Source organism: Dipodomys ordii, unplaced genomic scaffold (genome assembly GCF_000151885.1).
Source record: "Dipodomys ordii isolate 6190 unplaced genomic scaffold, Dord_2.0 Scaffold27, whole genome shotgun sequence".
NCBI classification, from domain to species: Eukaryota; Metazoa; Chordata; class Mammalia; order Rodentia; family Heteromyidae; genus Dipodomys; species Dipodomys ordii.
Window position 1 is genome coordinate 17,056,688 of NW_012267243.1, and position 22,243 is coordinate 17,078,930.

Genomic DNA, 22,243 nt, shown 5'->3' on the forward strand with positions numbered 1-22,243 from the left:
TCAGGGATGAAAATGGACTTCAACCTAGCTGTTTAGGCTTCCGATTGAGTGACCAGTTCTTTGTTGAGGAGGGCTCTTACAAAATTTTCTGTCCAGGCTGGCCTCAGTTTGTGATCCTCTTCATCCCAGCTTTTCAAGTAGCTAAGATTACAGGCGTGATACACTGGTGCACTTTTTTTCTTTTTAAAAGATATACTTCTTTTTAAAAGATATATTTCTTTTTAAAAATATAGTTTCCTAACACAATTCCAAGTATTCGTGGATTTCATTTTGCACACGTAAGTCTTTAATCTATCAGAGATAGGTTTACGTATGAGAAGAGGCAGATATTTAATTGATGCTAACACCAGTATCATTATTGAGCACTATTTTTGTCTTTCATCAACTTATATGTGAATAGACTGTCTGAGGGCTCTGTCTTCTGTTTTATTAGCTTTTAATCTACCCCTCTATTAATAGTACAGTTTCTTCATTTCATTTTTCCTGAAGTAGATTTTTAATTTTTTTGTCATTCTTCCAAGGAACATGAATAAGTGTTAGCTTTTCTCTCAGTCTGAAGTGTCTCTAGTTTATCCTTTCAATTGAATTTCAATTTAAAGCATGCAGACTTTTAATTTGATGAGTATTTTATGTTGACTGGATTTCCTCAAATATTTATCTTATTGCAACACATATCCTTCCTTCCTTCCTTCCTTCCCTTTTCTTTTTCTTTTTTTTGTCAGTCGTGGGGCCTGAACTCTGGATCTGGGCGCTGTCCCTTAACTCTTCAGTTCATGGCAAGCGCTCTACCACTTGAGCCACAGCACCACTTCCCACTTTTTTTTCTGCTGATGTGGTGCTGAGGAATTGAACCCAGGTCCTCATGCATGCAAGGCAAGCACTCTACCACTGAACTACCTTCCCAGCCCCAACACATATACTTTCATACAACCTTTCTTCTTAACTTTCTTTCCTTTCTAAGTCCTTATGATAATTTATTTTTTTCCAGTCCTGAGCTCTGGATCTGGGGGTTATCCTCGAGCCTTTTTGTGCTCCAGGCTAGAGTTGTACCACTTGAGCCACAGCAGTGTCACTTCTGGCTTTTTCTTAGTAGTTTTATTGGAGATAAGTGTCTCATGGACTTTCCTGCCCAGGCTGGCTTTGAACTGCCATCCTCAGATCTCAGTCTCCTGAGTAGCTAGGATGACAGGCGCGAGCCCTGGTCCTGGTGATACTTTATTTTTTAAGCAGTAGTTACTCCTCACCAAGGAATACCCTGTGAGAAGACAAATAATGATGGAAAAATTCAGTTTCTATCTTCTCTTGCTGCAGTCATATTTCTTTCTTCTCCATTCATTGTTTTCCATTCCTGTCTGGAAATTAGATGTCTATGGTACACTTGAGATCTATGTCATAACTTCACTTTGCTGGTGTGAATGTGACCAGGAATGGTGAGAGGCGGCAACAAATAGAGCATTTCAGCCGTGAGAGAAAAACTGCTGGCGTAAGGAAACAAACGTAATGAGCCAGAAACTAGCTTCAGCTATACTTGCATGAGAAATGGTCACAAAATGTGCCATGACTCACAGAGATAAACAAAATTTTGACAGAGGCATTTTATACAAACCAATCAGTCTTTCACCCCATTCAGGAATTATAAGCCTGAAATCCAGATATCTTAGAGCACTTAATAATCCTTGTCCACATATACATAAATAATGTCCAGTTTATAGTGGAAAAAAGTTAGTTCTGCAAGAACTGAGAAACTTGTCAATATCAGTGGCCAAAAAGGCCATGCTGAGTAGTTGGAGCCAGTCACTTCTCCCTAGCAACAAACATCTGACATCTGAACAGTGATCAAAACAGTACCAAAATGTTGGAGTCAAGAACAGCCTCCTTCACATCCATTAATGCAAGTTACAAAGGAGAATACTTCAGTCTTCTACTTAGCTTTTCCCTACAGCAACAGAAAGTTCCAAAGGGTAGATGAAGGAACTCTAACAGATATGTCAGGTGGATATTTTTCCTGACCAATTCTCAAGTGCATAGAATTCAAACCATCTTCCTGGCTGCTTGGAGGTAACCCAAGAAGAAGTAGATAGACAAAGGGGCTATTTTATGGTGCTTTGCACGTATACATATAATTTAATAAGATTAACCACCTCATTGCTTTCTCTTTCTTCGTCTATTGCTTTTGGTCTCTTATTGTTCAATAGCTTGTGTTGACTTTTGTTATCTTTCAGTTTCAAGCCTTTCTGCTTACAAATTAGAAGATAAGCTTTAAAAAAAGCTGGAAGATGGGGCTGGGAAGGTGGCTCAGCGGTAGAGCGCTTGCCTTCCATGCCTGAGGCCCTGGGTTCGATTCCTCAGCGCCACATAAGCAGAAAAAGCCGGAAGTGGCACTGTGGCTCTGGTGGTAGAGGGCTAGCCTTGAGCTGAAGAGCTGAGGGACAGCGCCCAGGCCCAGAGTTCAGGCCCCACGACTGGACCAAAAAAAAAAAAAGCTGGAAGACTTTTAGTCCTGTTTGATACTATCTACTCGATTTTCATCCTCATGAGAATTTACTGAGTAAAAATGATGTAGCATTGCAAATCCAATATAAACTATTGAAAAAGACTGTATGGGTAGGACAGAAAATGTAAGCTGGAATTAAATATTAAATTTAGGTAATGTACCCACTCTTGAATGCAGAAATGCATTCAAGAAATACAGAAGACAAAGGAAAAGAAATCAAAGTCAAACAAATAGAATCCTTACTTCCTTTTCCAACAAAAGATGAACACACACGTAATCTTCAGGAAAGATTATGATGAGATGTCATAAATTAACAAAAAACCATGCACTGACCTGCCACCAGTGTAATCGTAGCTACTCAGGAGGCTGAGTTCTAAGGATCTTGGTTTGAAGCCAGCCCAGGCAAAAAGTACCCATGAAACTCTTCTCTCCAATTAATAACCACTCAAAAAAACAGGAAGTGGCACTGTGGCTCAAGTGGTAGAGCATTAGCTTTGAGCACAAAGAGGCTCAGAGACGGCCCTCAGGCCCTGAGCTCCAGTCCTACAACCTAAAAAAAATAAATGCACAATGGCTAAAGAAGTTATTCATTGCTTCACTGCTGCAAATTGCTCAGAAAGTCATCTGATTTAATGAACAAAATATTTGTTTTGCAGGTTAGTAAACCGAGTGTGGCTTGCCTATCTTAGAATCTCTCTGTCAGGTTACAGCTGAACTGCTGGCTGAGGATGGGTTTGTTTCTTACCACAAGCACGTTGTTGCTCTAGTTCATTTCTTCCTGGGTTGTTTGCCTGAAGACTTGAGTTCTTTAACATATGAGCTTCGTGATAGGGCACCTGATAACAGATGATTTCCCTCAGAGCAAACAAGCAAGAGAGAGAAGTAAGATGACCAAGATAGACTTACGTGACAGCCCCTCCCCTCTACTGCATATTATTGTTTAGGATTGAGTCAGTAAGGCCAGGCTACACTTGAGGGAAGAGGATGATAGAAAGGCATGCAGAATAAGCAGAGAGGAAGTGAGGGTTTGCAGAGGCTGTGGACTGGATCCCGAAGTGGTGCAGTTTGGAGATGATGCCTTGGGAGGTAATTAAGAAAGAAGCCGAAGCACTTACGAATGAGATGTTCAGTGACTTTCTAAGAAGAGACATAAAGGCTCAATCTCAGTGTCTGCTCTCCGTCATATGAACCTGCAATGGGAATAGTTTCCGCTGGGAACAAGAAGAAAGTTCTTACTGGCATAAGATCTTGAAGTTCCCAGCCTCCAGTGAAAACTAAATGTTTACCATTTAAGCTACTCACTGCTGTGTGTAGATTGCTATACAGCCTGAACTTACTGGGGCCATTTTAGAAGTTGCCTACCATCATGAGTGCATTGATAAATATGGACACACACACACATATGGATATGGCTACAAACACCACACACACACACACACACATTTGTGTATGCACACACGATGCACATTCATGGGGTGATTAGGTACACCTGGTATAGGGCCAATAACACGCAGAGTTCATGCTTCTCTTCCTGTTAGGAATGTTAGCAGAGCACAACAGTATTCATTTCTGCAAGGAATAGATGGCATTCACAAGTTTGGGAATCTGAGCTGATTTAACAGGGGACTATATAAAAATATGTGCCACTGTAGGGAAATGTAAGAACTTGGTTTCTATCAGCCTGGCGCATCGCTGCCCCTAGGCTTCTGGCAGGGAAGTGAAGAGAAAGAATCAGAAGGACGGGAAGACCTCCAGCAGGAGCTACCACTTTCCATTAAAGGGGATCTGGATAAAGCAGGTGGCAGCAGAGCAACGCATTGACCTCCCCAGAGGGGATGGGCCGCACAGGCGTCATCGATACAGGCCCGTAGCAACATGGAAATAGTAAAGAGTAGATCTGGAAAGATAACCTGAAGATACAAAGTATGGACCACAAAGGTATTTAGGATGAAAATTACATCTACAATAGGCAGAAAAGAAGAAAGAGGCTTCCATAAATAGGCTTTCTAAATGGAAGGGCTTGCTGATAGGGACTGGTATTTAACATCAACAAGGACTGTCAAACAATTGCATCTCTTGAAGATCCTTAAAAATGGGAAACACACATCCATCTCTATAAAATAATGTGGGGAAACTGTGTTGATGAAAGGCATGTGAGTGGCTGAGACTCTTTGAAGGGCTCTTGTAACTCGAGGACTCTGCATACCAGGAGCAGAGATGGAAATCAGGGAACAGGATCTCCTGCAAAATATCCCCCACTCTTTGAAATGGAAATTAGGCTATTCCAATTTAGGAATCAAATTAGAGCAAGCATTCGGGGTGTTAGCAGGCTGTGCTGGAGCCTGCCTGAAGCAGCAGCTAAAGGAGGGAAGCGTGCTTTTTTCCCTGGGTGAAGCAGGATCTCTCCCTCGGCCTGGTTTCATCTTTACTTAGCACCTGCTGGCTTGGGGTGGTGTCGCTCAAGCAATCAGACTGTGTGAGTGTGCCAGGCCTGCTCTGCCCTGTCTGTGCCCCTCCCTCTGTGCATGCCCCATGACATAGAGGGACTGGGGACTGGTTTAAAATGTCAGTCTCAAGTTCTTTTAGGAAGAGAAAGTGAATTCAAAGAAACAGCCAGACAAGTGTCCTTGCTCCACTGGAAGAATTGCCATTCCCCTTGGCTATGGCCCACCTGGGAGCCCATTTTGCCTTTAGATCCCGCTGGCAGAAGACGGACGATGAGCTCTGTCGACACAGCATGTCTTTTGTCCTTCACAAAGCCATTCGCAATGACTTCTTTCAGAGCTATCTCTACCTGCTGGAGAAAATCCCCCTGGGTAAGTGAGGCACAACTCTTAGTTTGAAGGGATTGTGCAAGGTTGACAGATGTTTAGAAGGGAAGTTAGAACTAGGATACTTCTCAGATACACACACACACACACACACACACGCATCAGGGTCGGTGTGCTGAAATGTTTCAATGGCATTCTTTTATGCAGAGTCCCAGATCAAGTGATACCTGGCAAGGCAAGCCTCTATTTTAGGATGACTTTGCTTCTCTAGGTGTTGGTTGGTTGCCTGAGTATTAGGCTTATACAAACTTACTTCTTGAGGTTTGGACAATATAGTTAATATTTGCAAAAAGCTGGAGTTGGACAAATTAGGCAATGCAGAGATGAGCGTATTAATTCAAAATTATATCAAATAAGAGTTGAAAAGGTGAAGAAATAGTGGGTCCAATGAGCTCAGCGTGTGTGTGTGTGTGTGTGTGTGTGTGTATGTGTGTAACCTTTGTGTGCATATGTGTGTGCGTGTGTGTATAAACTTCTGCGGGTTTCCTGAGTCACACATTCAATCAAGGAACCTGAAAGGAGGCTATTTTACTTTGGTCTTTGAATAAGAAGGATAAGACCTGAGGTAGCAATGCGTCTCTTTTTTATTACTTCCTCTAATTTTCAAAGACTTAGACAACAGATAACTAAAGGGCTTATCTGGTTTGTACACACTACTTTCAGCCTCTGTGCAAGCAGTTACTTCAGCACACCAAACACTACTGAAGAAGAAACAACTTATGATTAAAGACTGATGCAGCCCCTCCCCTTTGATTTATATTTTCCTCAATGAGAGCAGGATCGCTCTGTCTCAGTCCTAATTTGTTTTCTTAAGGTTGCCTGAAAGCCCCATTGTGTAATGGCGGCCAGAGTTTCCAGCTGTGCAAAGGGCTATGTCGGTCTTTGTATTGCATTCAAGAAATTAGATGTTAGAAGCCCAACAAAGTTTCATTTATAAACCTATTTCTGAAGCATTTTTAATTCTAGGCATACAAATGCCCTCACTTGATAGATATACAGCTTTCTTATAAAAACACTCATCTATGACTTTCTTTGATCCTCACAGCTCTCTATAGGATAGGATAAATATCAACTATTTTCTACTTCTGTTTTCCTACCTCCTCATTCTAACTTCACATTTATTTTCAAATCCAGAGATAATTCTATGTAGTCTAGAAAGAGAAATACTAAAGCAAGAACTAATGTCTAGGGTGCCATCCAATAGATCACACTGCCCAAGGGTAATTATTTTAGGGTATGTAATATGTCTCATATATGCCCCAATGCACAAATTAGAGCGGTTCATTTGGAAGTGGTGTCCTATACACTGCAAAGCACTGCTTTTCTGGAGATGCTTTTCAGGATATACCTCCCTAGAGCCGTTCGGGAGCTTCAGTTACCCTGGACAAAGAGAAAGCTATCAATTACGGTGACTGAGAAGATACTCACTAATGGGTAGATGACTTCCAGACTTAAAATGATTACTAGAGAGAAAAAGGACTCAACTTTGAAAGTAGTGGAAGATGAGTTGAGAACAAGATAAAATTAGAAGAAAAATAATTCGCAACAAAGAGACTGAGGTTTGGTCTTTGGCTTAATCTCCACTCCTTTCTTCCCCCACTAAAATTGATTTTTTCCTTTATGATTAAGCTTTTTTCCCTTTATGATTGCAATGATGGTTTATCAATGATTTCCTGCTTTTTAAAGAACATTATTTTATTGATACAGTATTCCATGGAAGCCCTAAGGAGAAAGCAAAACTTCTCGGCTTATGACTGGAAACAGGGCCTCTGCTTTATCTATGTTCTAAACCTCACCAAGGGCTCTGGAGATGCTTCTAGAGCATGCATAGGGGTTCCATAAACACAGTCTGAATACCATGAGTCTCCTCCAAGAAAAAGTTGATTTTATTTTATTGAGATTCAGTTTTCCATACATGAGCACTACTTATGTTTTTTTTTTTTTTATTCTGATGATTTAGCCTGGGCAGAGTTCCCCCAGAGAACCACTGAGTTAGTCCCATACACAGTATCTCTTTGAAGATTATCTTAGTTGGACAAGGCTATGCTGGATTAACAAGTGAATTCTTGAAACTGCATTGGCTGAACACCTACGTCTACTCTGCCCTACGTCTATTCTGCTGCACCAGTTTTTTTCCATGTTTTGTGGCAGCAGGAGAGCAGGCTGTATTTTGTGTGGGCATTCAGGGAGCTAGTTTTCATCAGCCGGCACACCACTAGTCCCTCAGCACTAGAAAATAGAGGCTAAAGTCTTGTGTATTAGCTTAGCATACTTTGACCCCAAAGGAGATCTATCTATCTATCTATCTATCTATCTATCTATCTATCTATCTATCTATCTATCTATCTATCTATCTATCTATCTGTCTATCTAATATCTGTTTAGATTTCATTGCCCAGAAATAACATGATGCTGGGAACTGAGAAGGGAGCATGTGTATTTGATCATTAAATGCTTTAAGGAAAAAAAACCTCGAGGGCTGGGAAGGTGGCTCAGTGGTAGAGCGCTTGCCTTGCATGCCTGAGGCCCTGGGTTCGATTCCTCAACACCACATAAGCAAAAAGAAAAGAGCTGGAAGTGGTGCTGTGGCTCAAGTGGTAGAGCGCTAGCCTTGAGCTGAAGAGCTGAGGGACAGCGCCCAGGCCCAGAGTTCAGGCCCCACAACCGGACTCCCCCCCCCCAAATTAAGATTTTCAGTATTTTCACAATAAAAAATTAATCAGTAAATTAATTTAAAAAAACCCTCATACTTTTAGAGAAAGCTACATCAGACACTACTTTCTGGTCTCTTTAGTCATATTCAACACAAGAGAAATGTGTAGAATTCTCATTATTGTACAAAATACTGCCTACTGGCAAAGATTCCAAACTAATATGATATCCTCTATTATTATTCAGGATTTGAAAAACTGGTAATGGAAATGAATCTACAAATAACTTTCTCCTTCTCCTTAAAAGCTTTAACTGGAGGGAGCAGAGAAAGCAATCTGCCAGCTCTCTAGGTAGATCGTGTGTGTGTATGTGTGTGTGTGTGTGTGTGTGTGTGTGTGTGTGTGTGTGATTTCTGTCCCATGGCAGAAACTGACTGTTAAGAAGAAAATTAACATTTAAATTTCATGCCAATGTGACTTTTATTCAATAAAAGCCTCCGCCAGTCTGATGGATTCATTTAAACCTTGTTTCTTTTTTGACTCAGCGGCTCATATCTCTCAGCTCACGCTTGCTTGCATCCGTTCCCCTGGCCGGATTCTCGTTCTAATGAGAATAGAGACTTATCTACTTTTCCCTCTTCTAGATCCACATAGGTAGCATTCAGTATGGTTCCTGGCACATAGGAAGAATTCATTAAGCATCTATTAAATGAATGAAATGGCCTCCTGCTAAGAATCAACGGCATTGCACTGCCCTGTGAGGGAGCTGACCTCCAGAGGTTACTAAAGTCTATGAGCAGCATTTTCTTCCAAACTGTAGGAGGCTATCTGAAGGATTAGATGCAGCATACATGGGAAACATCTCCTGTAAGCATGGTTCTCTCCTTCCGCTGAATCAGACCTCTTCTGCCATCATCATGTAGCACTTTCTAGAGCGGCCATTAGTGAAGATAATAACCCTCATTCACTATACAGGAGTTTTCAGGCTGCAGCAAATAGTAGGCGTTTCAGGTTGGACATACAACTCGGCCACCAGAGCTGGTCCCTCCCCAGCTTTGCCGAGGTGTTTTAGAGCCAGCTCTCCCTACTCTTTCTGATTCCACTTCATAAAAATGAAAACAAAGCCCTTCTTTCAAAGAAAAAGTTAGGGACCCCCTCATATAGAGCCCGCACAGAGAGTTAGTTGTTTGGGGGCAATTATGGCGAGAGCCGTGGTTAACCAGACTCTCGGATTCCTTCTTTCCTTCCTTTCTCTCTCTGCCTCACTCCAGCACGCTATGCGGTCACAGTGGGTCATGGCGAAATTTGCTCAACGTCCCTGACCAGCCCCAGAGATTTATGGAATATCAACCCAGATTATACATAGCTAAACGTCTCCAGTGTAAGATTTAGCAGTACTGCAGAACAGATTTCCAGGGGGGGAAATGGAAACACGCTTATCACTGTTCTCAATGTCACACATACATTATCTCAGGTCATCTTCACAACATCTCTATTAGGTGTGCTGTTATTTTGATTATCTTCCTGGAGGAAACGCTTGCACAGGAGTTAAATGACTTGTCGAAGGCTTTGTGGTGGCATGTGGCGGGGCATGATTAGTAGGCAGGCAGTCTTTTTAACCACCAGATCCCGCTGCCTCCCGCATGATCAGGAGTTAGATTCGTGTGTGTAGTATTGTTAGTGTGTATACATGCATATATATCACCAATATATTATGTGTTACATATACATGATAGACATCTCTTTCCTTCCTTCCTTCCTTCCTTCCTTCCTTCCTTCCTTCCTTCCTTCCTTTTTCCTTCCTCCCTCCCTTCCTTCCTCCCTCACTCCCTCTCTTTAGTTGTTCTCTTACCATTATCATCTTAGTAGCTAAGCTGGGAAGTATGTCTCTGCACCACTCTAACAGAAAGGCTTTCCCTTTGCCAGAGCATCTCCTAATTGAGCTAAGTGGATTCAATATTCTTTGCTTGCAGTCATTTCAAAATTACTACTTAAATCTGGGCTATGTCCTTTGGAGGAGATTTAAATCTTCAGTTGGCAAACAAGTCCAATTCTTAGAATAATTCTCAAAATAACCAGCAAAAAGCTGGGCTGGAGGTATGGCTCATTAGATTGATAAAAAATGTTATATCCATCCATATATATGAAATCATAAACTCATAAAATACTGTCTGAAAAAGGAAAAAGGAAGGGACAGGAATAATGGGATTGTTGCGGAGGGGATGAATTTGTCCAAAGTACCCTGTGGACATGAATGGAAATACAATGAAACCTTCTTGTATTAACATGAAAAATAAAAATAAGAGGAATCCTAGTTTTATGAATTTCCTTTTCCCAGTGAAAACTTATTTAATATTGCTTAAAGTGTTTGAATCTATCATATTGGGCCAATATCTTCTTTTAGAGTTATAACAAGATTTTGAGTTATGACTTTTTCTCAAAATCTTTATATCAAAAGACAGTAAAGGTCTTCATGTAGCATATCACCTCAAGAGTCAGAAGCTGAGAAGTAGAGCAAGAAAATGCATTAGCTACTTGCAAAATACTTCCTCAACTGAAACATGGGAAAACTCTGTATTTTTTCTGGATGGTCCACACCATGAGAAATTCCTTCCCTTCCAACTTTTTACTAACCCAAATCAAAAACATTCTTCATGGCTGAGATCTTTCTGGAATCTTTCCCTAATTGCTTCTACTTACAGGCATCTGTGAACTCCACTCCCAGGACAACTGTGGCCAGGCAGTAATGTGTGACTTCATCCCGCCTTTCCAGACTGCAATCTCCATAATCTAGAGATTGGACTATATGTATCTTGTTTCCTGAGGGTTATGTTTGTACTTAATGATGAAATAATAGTGAGTTGACTTGATGCACACACTTACATATTCATTTGTCTTAGAAAGTTTATATAATCTTCTTTATCTCTTTCAGGGCAAATGCATGTGTACTCTAGTTTTCTTTTGGTATCAAGTAAACAAAATACTCAGAAGGTCTTCAGGAGTTTAGCTCGTAAATAAGTACCATATTATATCAAGAACTACCAGAATGTCGATTTTTTGTCTTAGTTGACCCCAAGTCTCACAGAGACATTGCAATTCCACAAGAACAAGGCATTACATGTATTTCTAGGACTAAAAGCCATGGGCTGATCACGGATTGCCTTGTCTACATCAACATTAACCAGTAGAGGATCTATCAGGAAGGGACAACTTGGATTTGGCTACGACACCTCATCTATCTTTCTTAATGAAATGCATCTGTCCTGTAGGTAAAAACGAGAACTCAAGCCTATAGCCATAAAAGCCCACCGACTGAGGCAGACACCTGCTGAGTGTAGTATTTGCTTGTGCTGTAAACGTTTCTGGCATACTGGACCACCCCCTGTCCAGATTAAGGATTTGAGTACACTTCAACAACTAGCTGACTGAAGCAGGTGATGATGAAGGCTGATTTGCTACCTTTGTTCAACTGAGAAAAGCACTGAGCTGTGTCTGGCCAGTGATCCCCGGGTATCATTCAATCCTGGGATAACTCAGGATTGATTCTGAGTTCCTGGGATGAGTCTGACTTATCTGAGGAATCCAGAATTCAGGACAGTCATATTTTCGAGATGGTGAGGACCAATTTTGTCATTTCTAAGCATTGATTGGGCATTTATTGTTTACACAATATTAAGTGTTAAAGAAGGAGAACTGTTGTAGGCCAGTGGTTCCTACTTTAAACCCTCCTTTAAATTTTGTATTTTCTTATTAAATAGCTAATTTGCATGTTAAATGACAAGAAGGCTCTATGCATTTATTGACACTTCTAAAAGACTCATCTTTTAACAGTAAATGTCACTAGATAATAGTAAATATGGGGCTAACGCTCTATGATATCGAGGTCTCAAGCAAGTAACGTACGTGGGTACCGACCCTTGCAGCCCTTTCAGGGTCCAAACTTTGGTTCCAGCTGGAAAATGCGGACGTGACTCCACACAAGGAGTGTGGTCGTAGCACAGGGCCTTTAAGTGTTATCTAATTTTAGAGTAAAAATGTATGTAATTCTTCAGTTTAGGGGTAAGCAGTACCCTAAGGACTAAGCAGTCAGACCGCACAATTCTGAGGTTATTTAAAGAAAACATATTCTTAGTTAAGGTTGAATCATTATTTTTTCTTTAGATTCCTTCTACTCAGAACTATGCTATGTGTTGGTTTGCTTAGTATCATCATCAATATTTCTGAACCAAATAAGGTTCCCTAGAGCTTGCAATTCTCTTCTGTTTTTGGCAATGGTGATTAAAGATATGTCTTCCGTCTCCCTGCTTCTTGGCTACTTTGTCAATTACTTGGACTCAGGCTGTATTTTCTCTTACAATATAAACGAATGTCTTTCCATATCTGATGAATTTAACTGTCATTTCAGGATTTATTTTCAATGAATTCCTAAGTTAATTATATCATTCTTCACCAGGCATTTTCTCTTGATTTTAGCCCTCATTTGCCTGGAATATAGCTTCAAGAAATTTCTGAAGAATGAATCTATAGAGGTAAATACCATTTGACAGCTTAAATGGGTATTAAACTTTGCACTTCAATATTTTTTTCCTTCATCATTGTTTCTCAGTATTTCTGATGAAATTTGTAATAGGAACCTTATTTTAGCCCAGTAACACAGGATGGTGAAGTAATATAGAACATGTCAATTAAATTTCAATTTAATATAACCAACAAAGGTATTTAGTGTATGTCCTATGCATTGTACAATATTTTTTTGGGTGGGGTCCGGTCGTGGGGACTGAACTCTGGGCCTGGGCACTGTCCCTCAGCTCTTCAGCTCAAGGCTAGCGCTCTACCATTTGAGCCACAGCGCCACTTCTGGCTTTTTTCTTTTTGCTTATGTGGTGCTGAAGAATCGAACCCAGGGCCTCAGGCATGCAAGGCAAGTGCTCTACCACTGAGCCACCATCCCAGCCCTGCATTGTACAATATTTTATAATTTATATATCAGTATATATTCATTATTGATCTAAATGCAACTCTAACTGTGAGACTTTTTTTTTCTAAATCTGATAATCTTATATGAAGGTCAAACACTTTTCCTCTCTAAATGACTCAGTAACCTTTTTATGACCCCTTCTGTTTTGAAAATCTAAAGAGTAAATATAAATTTGGCTTTAAAATCGATGCTCATCATCACTTGTTGTATTTAACAATCCTTTTCGGCTCTGAAATTTTCTTCTAATATTTCTGTAATAATTTTCCTTTTGTCATTTTTTATTAGTTGTCTAATTGCCTGTTGGTGGGCCTCATAGATTAAATCTATATAGGTTTCATCTTTCTACATCTGTCTTTAATAACTTCCTTTTTATTTTATGTTCTGGAAATGTATTCAGTGTTATATTCCAAAGATTTTGGTAAGGGGAACATTAATGTCATCTAAGATCTTTGTTGGATTTTGAATTGTTATTTTCTTGGTTTTTATTTGGATTGATGGTTGTCCTCATTCATATAGTTTTTCAAGGATATGAGTTTTCCCCTCTTTGGTTTAAACTCTCATCCATTTTCTCTACTACTATTTCCTTGGGATTACTTTTGATCATTTATCTTAATCTTTTTCTTTCAGGCTGATATTTTACTCTCATAAGTTTGGAGCTCATTTTTATGCCCATGCAGGAATAAAGTACACGGTAAATGATTATAGGTAATGGATAAGAGTTCCTTTGTTTCTCTAAATAGAAAAAACAAGAAGTACCACATATGCAGTAGACCTAATTGGACTCCAATGAATGTGATCATGTGATTATATGGAATTGTCTTATCTTAAGTATTTAGAGTTTAGGATCCAATACCAAAGGATAATTCTCCCTTGGCTATGTGTTTTTTTGTTTTTTGTTTTTTTTTTTTGGGTCCGGTCGTGGGGCCTGGGCGCTGTCCCTCAGCTCTTCAGCTCAAGGCTAGCGCTCTACCACTTGAGCCACAGTGCCACTTGCGGCTTTTTTCTTTTTGCTTATGTGGTGCTGAGGAATCAAACCCAGGGCCTCAGGCATGCAAGGCAAGCGCTCTAGCACTGAGCCACCTTCTTAGCCCTGGCTATGTGTTTATTTACCTACCCACAAGAAACATGTTTCCCTTCTACTTTGATTATAACTGCACTGCCTTTGTGGTCAGAAGGACGCATCTTTATGTTGTGTAGACCAACTTTGATTGATTATGCTATTACTATTATTATGTTTCTATTCTCCTTATGTTTTCCTCCTATTTTCTATAAATCTGGAACGTAATTTTCTCTTGTAAACATTTGACCTGCAATTTTATTACTTCATTTTATCTGCTTTTTCTTGGCCAGGCACTTATTGAAATCATGCATCCATCAGCAATTCCTCCTCATTTTCTTTAGTGTTATGACTTTCCTCTACTAGCGATATTCTCTGAGAGTTTTAGAGGGAGGGAAGAGAGACAAGGGTTTGCACACAGTCTATAAGAGTGAATTAGAAAGACCTGTCGTTTCCCTTTTAATGTCATCTAATGAAAATATTTTGTATAATAAGTGACCTTTGTTTTACAAAACATACTTAAGTGTACTTTTATTCACCATTCAGAAGGATACACATTTTCTGAAAATGGAATATCTTAAAATAATACCTCCTACGTGCTTTTAAATTATAAAATGACACAGAAGTATGTGCATGTGTCTAGTAAACTGCCTGCTACAAACTAACCCCTCCCCCTCAATAAATATAATTATCTTTTTCTTATTTCATTTTCAGAAGATAGAGCTTAAATACATTGGTGCCATAGGACTGTAAAGGTATATGCGGATTAGTCTTGCTTTCAAAAGAAATGAAACAAATAATGACACCAATTTTGTGCGTTGAAGTAATGATTAGTGAGAACATGACTGTAAAGTATTTGGAGTTGGAGAAAATAATTCACTATTGAACTGGTGGGACTCTTTAGTCTATAGTTAGACTTAAGAGAGTGCAGTGGTAAGTCACGTCTATTACGCTATGTGGCTTATAGATGAAATCCCGCCAACATGCAAATCCCCAAGCCAGAACTCAAACACAGGTCTGCCATTTCAAATGGATGCCTTTCCTCCACAGCACCAGTTCACAGGCTTTAAGAAGAAATTCAGCACATGATGAAGCTGAACTTGTTCTATGATTGCATATTAACAACTATTAAAAATATTCCATTTGCAGTAAAATTGTATGCCTTAACCAGCCAAGTCATCAACGGCGAGATGCAGTTCTATGCCAGAGCTAAACTTTTCTATCAGGAAGTACCGGCCACAGAAGAAGGCATGATGGGAAATTTCATTGAGCTATCCAACCCAGATATCCAGGCCTCTCGTGAATTTCTTAGGAAATTTGTCGGGGTGAGTTATTTAACTGAAGCTTGAGAAGAGGGTCGAATCCTTGCAAACACTGAGCTCCTGTGTTTCTTGGTTGTCACTTCAGCCACTTTAAAGGTCTTTTGTTCAGGAAAGAGTGGAGACTGAAAGCCTGGGGCCTGTCTTGAGATGCTCAGAAAGGCAGGGACTCATCCGATCTCAGTTTGGTCTCTCATGCTCCTCGTATCAACCAGTCTTGCCTGCTTCGGAGACAGGCGAGCAGCGAGGCTGGTACTATCTGAAGATTGGGAAAAGCCCTCTTTTAGAGTTTCAGCGATAGCTAACACCGATGGCCCATGAGTAAGCATGCTTTGTTTTGGATCTTGAGTTGATTTATTGATTTTTCCACAGCACAAACCTCATATAGTAGGAAATTGCATGCTTATGTGGGGTTTAAAAATAAAGGACGGCATAACACCTTAGCATCATTATTTTATACAACGTTCAGGTTTCTCTTGGAAGTATACGATCCATGTGTAGTCCTGACTTACAGGGAGTCTCTACTTTTTACTTCTGGGTCATAAAAAAGCAGTTGAGTATAAGAGTCAAAGGCTTGGGCTCTAAAATCATCATGGTTCATCTGTCTAATGTATAAGCAAACCTGGGATCGTTGCATAAATGCGCTAAGCTACAGTCTCCTCATCTGTGATTATGGTCTGACACAGTCTGCCATGTAGAACAAGGGAAAGATCAAATGCGACAACATGTTAGGTATCTGCTTTAGGACAGGTAATTAGTATGCAATAAATCTAATTTATGTTATTACTAATAACAAGAGGTCATATATGCTATTCATTATATTTTAAGACACTTCATTTAATTGTTTGAACAGACAACCCCCACAACAAAAATGCTATTGATCTCACTAAAGATAAAACATTTCACAACAAGGTTGTTCTAATTCTATTACAGACCAATTTGCTTCATATTCCAGTTTTTCTTCGTATTGTATGAATCTTTTGCCTTTCCTAAAGTCTTTAAGATTAGGAGTTCATCTTATGCTGATAAAGGAAAACTATAACTATCTGGTTTTGGAGTCAGGCTGTGAGTCTCCCCAGAAGCATAGTGTGAGGACAATCCTTAGAGCTGGTGATGGGTCCCTGACTCCCTGAAAACCAAGCCTGGCAGGAGAGAAACACCACCAAGGTGCAATTCCCAAGGCCACAGTACCTGTCAGACAGAAGTTACCCCACCGGGCCTGGGCATCCTCGGGTCAGCTGACCTGAGTGGATTCCACAGGTCAATTGACCTGAGGTCTTTCTAACTCAGTGCTGCTCAGTCTAAGATGGCTGGTCACTCTGCACTTGAATACCAAGTCTCATTGGTTCTTCAAACTTCTTCCAGGTAAGTACTATTATTAGCTTTGTTTGTACAGTTATGAAAACTGGGGCTTAGAAAAGTTTAGGAAGCTGTCCATGTTACAGCCTAGCAAGAGAAAGAGCTAAGACGGAAGCCGATTCCAAACTGCCTGCTTTCAAGCAGCACATATTTTCCCCCCCACGACACAGAAAATGTCCTGCTTTTCTTTTCTTCTTTTTCTTCCTTGTGGACCGTGGCCCTCGGCTCTTCTCTATTCTGGCTCAAGCCGTCGTCCCTGCTGGCCTCGTGGTCAGGTTGACTTTGATCCTGAGCATTTCAGAAGCTGAGGTAGTAATGCAGCTGTCTTGTCACTCGGTGGGGAATGCCGGCTGACCACAGGGAGGCCGGTCAGGCCCGGCCCCGCAGCGCGCCCACAGACCTGGGAAAGGAAATAGTCTTATGCTTGCATGTTTATGTTGGAAAAGCAGCAGCCTGCTCCTTTTAAATAAATAGGAGTTCTTCTTAGTAGACAAGGCTCATTGTAAAGCCGTGACCTCTAACTAAGTACAAACATGGTCTTTTTTAAGGAATGATATTTTAGTACTTTGACCTTAATAATCTGCTAAATTAGTATCTAGGTCAAGAAACAAGGAGTTAGGGAATATGAATATCTGACATGATTTATTGTGTCAACTGGGAAAAGGCAGATTGTTTCATTTAAAGTTTGCTTTTCTGTCAACACTTGGCGACACGGGACAGGGGGGAAAGCGATTTAATTGAGTTGTAAATGCATTTACTTTAGCAAATATACAAATGGTACCACCAGCCTATCTGATAACTCCCAGCAGTTTTAGATTACTGGTGGGGAAAGCAGCAATTCATAAAAAGTAATGAGGATTTGATGTTATTTATGTTTTGATATTTCAAATCTTTTGTTATTTCAAAACATCATAGATGAGAGCGATGACGAAAACATGTAGCTCTAACTTGTTATGTTCCAAGGTTTTTACACAGTGGCACAGAGCACTTTCAGTTCACTTTTCAACTCTGCTGAATAAGCTAAAAATAATATTCTTTAAAATAAAACCTACAGGCTGAGTGCTGGTGGCTCACGCCTGTAATCCTAGCTATTTGGAGACTGAGATCTGAGTATCACTATTCAAAGCTAGCTTCTGGGGAAGGAAAGTCGGTGAGACTCCTATTTCCAATTAACCACCCAAAAGCTGGAAGTGAGGGGTGGCTCAAGTGGTAGAGCACGAGCCTTGAGCAAATAAGCTAAGGGTCAGTGCCCAGGCCCTGAGTTCAAGCCCCAGTATGGGTGCAAATACACACACACACACACACACACACACACACACACACACACAAAACCATACAAGCAGAATTGAGACAAATAAGATGTTAGTATTTTATGTTAATCCATAAATCTAAGATAGGACAATAAATTAAAATGAAAAGAACTAAAATGCTCGCCTTGAAATGACACATCATGTGTGGTTCTAACCTTATTGATACAAGGGGCATCAGATTTCAGTATCTACAGCTTGTATAGCCAAGGGTCCGAGATGTGAGAGATCAGCCTTTAAATACCCCTTCTAACAGGATCTGCGTGTGAATGAGAGATTAGAAAAGAGCAGAGGGGCCAGCACCAGCATACAGGAACCAGTGCCACCGCGTAGAAGGCAATCGATGGTAGAGTGCCAGGCAGCACTTGGGAGAGCCCGCGGGTTAACAGCATTTGAGGGGAAGGCATTTTTATTTTCAGATGGTAAATAGCAGTATTTTCAAAGAATAACTCTCATCACATATCTAGCTCGGCAGTATGGGAATCTTCAAGGCAGGTTTGTTTTATCTCCTCGGGAACTCACTTTTTGGTATGAAAGAGCAGGAGCTTCCTGAGAATGCCGGGAGGGCTGTCCGGCACCATCTTGTTGCACTCCAAACAGAGTGGCTACACATTCATCTGCTCATCGGTTAAGAAAAATACAAAGTTCAGTTGCTACTACCTTCTTAAAAATCACAAGGCAGAGATCTCTAAGGTGTCTACTCTATGGTCCATTGAGATTTTCATGGCCAAGTATTAAAAATTATAATGAGTATGTCTCATTGAGCCTATAAATATTAGTGAAGTCATTTCTAATAAGTTAAAATTAATTTCCTTATGGTTTCTCTGATCTTATAAATTTACTCGGACACGTTGGGCCTTGCAGCATTTTCAGTGTAAACCTTTATCCTCTACCTTGCTCTGAATTAGTTGAGTTTAAATTACAATATTTGAATGAGGGAGGCATCATATGATAAGGAGAAATAAGGCACATAAGATATGTGCTTCTCTTTTCTATACTCAAGGTGGATGTCACTAATCAATCATAGATCCTTCACCTGCTGAGTCTGAATAAAAGACTTCTTTAAAGTATAGCATCAGTCAGATACTACTGAGGTGATCAGAGTTGTCACTTGAGGTGACATTCCTAACATACAGCTGTCTTCGGATTCCGACAGTTCCGATTCTACTACCGCCATTAGCTACGTAATAGTAGACAACGGTGTTTTTTCATCTCCAAAGCAGAAATTATGACCATCATCTTGTTGAGTTTTTTATTACTATAATTATTATAGACATAAAGATCTTGCTACATATACATATTTGCTTATCATTCTATTTAAAAGGAAGCTATCATTAGTGCACTTTTTGTTCTTCATTGTACCTTTCTGGTATAAGGAAAACCTTTCAAATGGAACAGAAGACAGATTTTTTATGTGTCTTTTTCCCACGTTTACCTTTGATCTTTATCTCTTTTTTTTAATCCTTAGATCCTGAGAAATCACGAGTAGGCTTTTTTCCTTAAGATCTTGATTTGTAACTTTGAGGATCTTGTTACTCCAATTTCTAGCACAAAATCTATTCAGCAGCTACCCCAATTATGACCAAATAATTTAGATACACATCGGAATGATTTTTATTTTCCAAACAGTATAGAATCAACTTTGAGAAAGTTTGCATTGACTAACTCCTCCCTGACCTCTACCTCTCATCCCTCCCTTTTGGCTACTGTGATACTGTCTTTAAAAAAGAAAAAAAATATTTTCATCAAGTATGTAGTTTTGGGGAGAAAGAGCAAGACACATGTTTTGGTATAAAAAAATGAGGCTAATAGCGGAAATTACCCTTTTTACACATGAACATGCTGAGAACCATCAGGATCTGGCCTGAAGGAACATTCTAGTCAGAAAAATGGAACAACTGGCATTTCTCAGCTCAGAAGTATTTACTCCACACAAGAGGAGTAAATAATTTAGAGCCTCCCCAGATCCAGTTTAGAAAACAAACAATGTAAGTCCAATCATCCCAACATGAATTGAAATGTTTCGGCGAGTTTTTAAAGAAAGTTTAAAGCTTAGACTCTCCATGCTTGGATCCCCTCCTCTCTTCTCTCTCCCATTTTTCACAGAAAGTAATTACTGATGGTGCTGGCCCATTGGCTGTGAACATAATCCAAATTGCAGTCACTGATGTTTTGCTTTCATCGTTGCAAATAACTCAATTCTTGATGAGAAAGACCAAATATTTAAAACCAACACTATTTGAAAGTTAGTTTGCATTTTTAAAGATGCACATTTGGAAAAAAAATCTTAAATAGCACAAGAAATAGTTGCAGATTTTTTGAAACGGTAATTTCTGTTTCATAGCTAGGTTGTTACAACCGCTATTGACTCTGTCCTATGAACTTAAATCGTGGGCTTAACATGGCACTTACTACTGTGTATCACTGACCCAGATAACGTTGATTGAAGGGAGGCAATCAGGCCTGCCAGACTCGGGGGGTCTCGACCCGGAGTCGCCCACAAGCCATCTTTCTCCAGGGCCCGGGGAGAGCCGGGACCGACTGCGCCTTGGACTGCGGCTCTGGGATAGGAAGAGTCAGCAAACATGTCTTGTTGCCGGTTTTCAACAGCGTGGAACTGGTGGACATGATGGAGCCGTTCCTCCTGGAAGCGCAGAACTACCTTCGGGTCAAAGGGGACAAGGTGGACAGCTACCACTGCTACGGCCTGCAGGAGTTCACGCCTTCCAGTGGGAGGTACGACGTCATCTGGATCCAGTGGGTCTCCGGTGAGTCCGCGCAGCGCGGTGGTCCTCGGAATCCCACCCCTGACCTCGACTTGGGGAGGTGCGGTTCCCGCGGGAAGGGGCGGATCAAGGGCTTTTGGACGGACAGCAATTAGGACTAGTTCTTATTAACGGGCCATCAACTGTCAGTATCACTAATGTTTAAAGCGGCTTATCTGTATGTATAGTAGCATTAATTTGATTTGATTTGATTTAAGTTGTAATGATTGGGACAGCAGTGAATTCGATTTTGGTGTTTTTTGGAGGTGTGTGCATGTGTGTATGCATGTGTGCACATGTGTGCGCATGTGAGCATGTGTGTGCATGTGCGCATGTGTGTGCATGCACGCATGTGGGTGTGCATGTGTGTGCACCTGTGCGTGTGTGCATGGGTGCATGTGCGCACATGTGTGTCTCCGTGAGTATGTGTGCACGTGTGCACATGTGTGTGTTCATGTGCATGTGTGCATGCATGTGCACGTGTGCGCATGTGTGTGCGTGCACATGCATGCACATGTGTGTGTGTGTGTTTGAGCGATCATGGAGGACATGGAGAGACAACCTCGGTGGACCATCGTGTAGCTGTGAGCTGGACAGTCATGCACAACAGTCAGGGCCTGGTCCTCCATCCGGCGCCCACGGGCCTGCGCCCGCGCTGGCCGGGTGTTGGGCGGTCGGCGGCTGGTGAAGGGCGGCGGCCCCTGGGGTGGGCCTGCGCTCTTCCCTGCTCACCCCTCTTTCCCACCGTCTCCCCTCTTTGGCCCGCACAGGGCACCTGACCGACAAGGACCTTCTCGCCTTCCTTTCCCGGTGCCGCGATGGGCTGAAAGAGAACGGCATCGTGGTCCTGAAGGACAACGTGGCGCGGGAGGGCTGCGTGCTGGACCTGGCGGACAGCAGCGTGACCCGGGACCTGGACACCCTGCAGAGCCTCATCCGCAGGAGCGGGCTGGCGGTGCTGGGCCGGCAGCAGCAGGACGGCTTCCCCGAGCAGTGCGTCCCGGTGTGGATGCTCGCGCTGCGCCGCGCGGGGGGCCCCGGGCCCGGGGGCCTGGGCCCGGAGAGCCGGACTGGGTGCCTGTCCTGCAGACGCGAACAGGGGGACGGGGCCCGAAGGGTGACTGAGAGGGCGGGACACCAGCTGTGAACAAGACAGCCAAGGGAGTGCCTGGAGTTCAGCCCAGACAGACAGACAGGAAGGAAGGGAGGTAGGGAGGAAAGAAGCGAGGGAGGGAGGAGAAAGAAGAAAAGAAAGAAGGAAAGGAAGAAAGGAAGGAAAGAGGGAAAGAAAGAAAGGAAAATAAAGAAAGAAAAGGAGAAAGGAGAGGGATACAAAACAGGTCTAGAAATGATTGATCAATCATAAAGTATGTCACAGTTTATACTAATGCACACATTCAGATAGGCCCTGACTAATAATAAGATGTGCTGTAATGAGACTTGGGTTTTCTAAAAGATGGAGTAGAACACCAGGAAAAGTGC

At 41.4% G+C, this 22,243-nt stretch overlaps 1 protein-coding gene across 1 annotated transcript; it reads left to right on the top strand.

Moving 5' to 3' along the window:
- The first annotated feature begins 5,101 nt into the window (after positions 1-5,101).
- Mettl11b (methyltransferase like 11B) lies at positions 5,102-21,908 on the top strand. The gene is made up of 4 exons (XM_013015553.1): positions 5,102-5,310; positions 15,161-15,336; positions 20,515-20,764; positions 21,532-21,908. Exons 1-4 carry the CDS (start codon positions 5,157-5,159, stop codon positions 21,906-21,908), a joined length of 957 nt encoding a protein of 318 aa, XP_012871007.1. The 5' UTR covers positions 5,102-5,156.
- Positions 21,909-22,243: the final 335 nt, after the last annotated feature.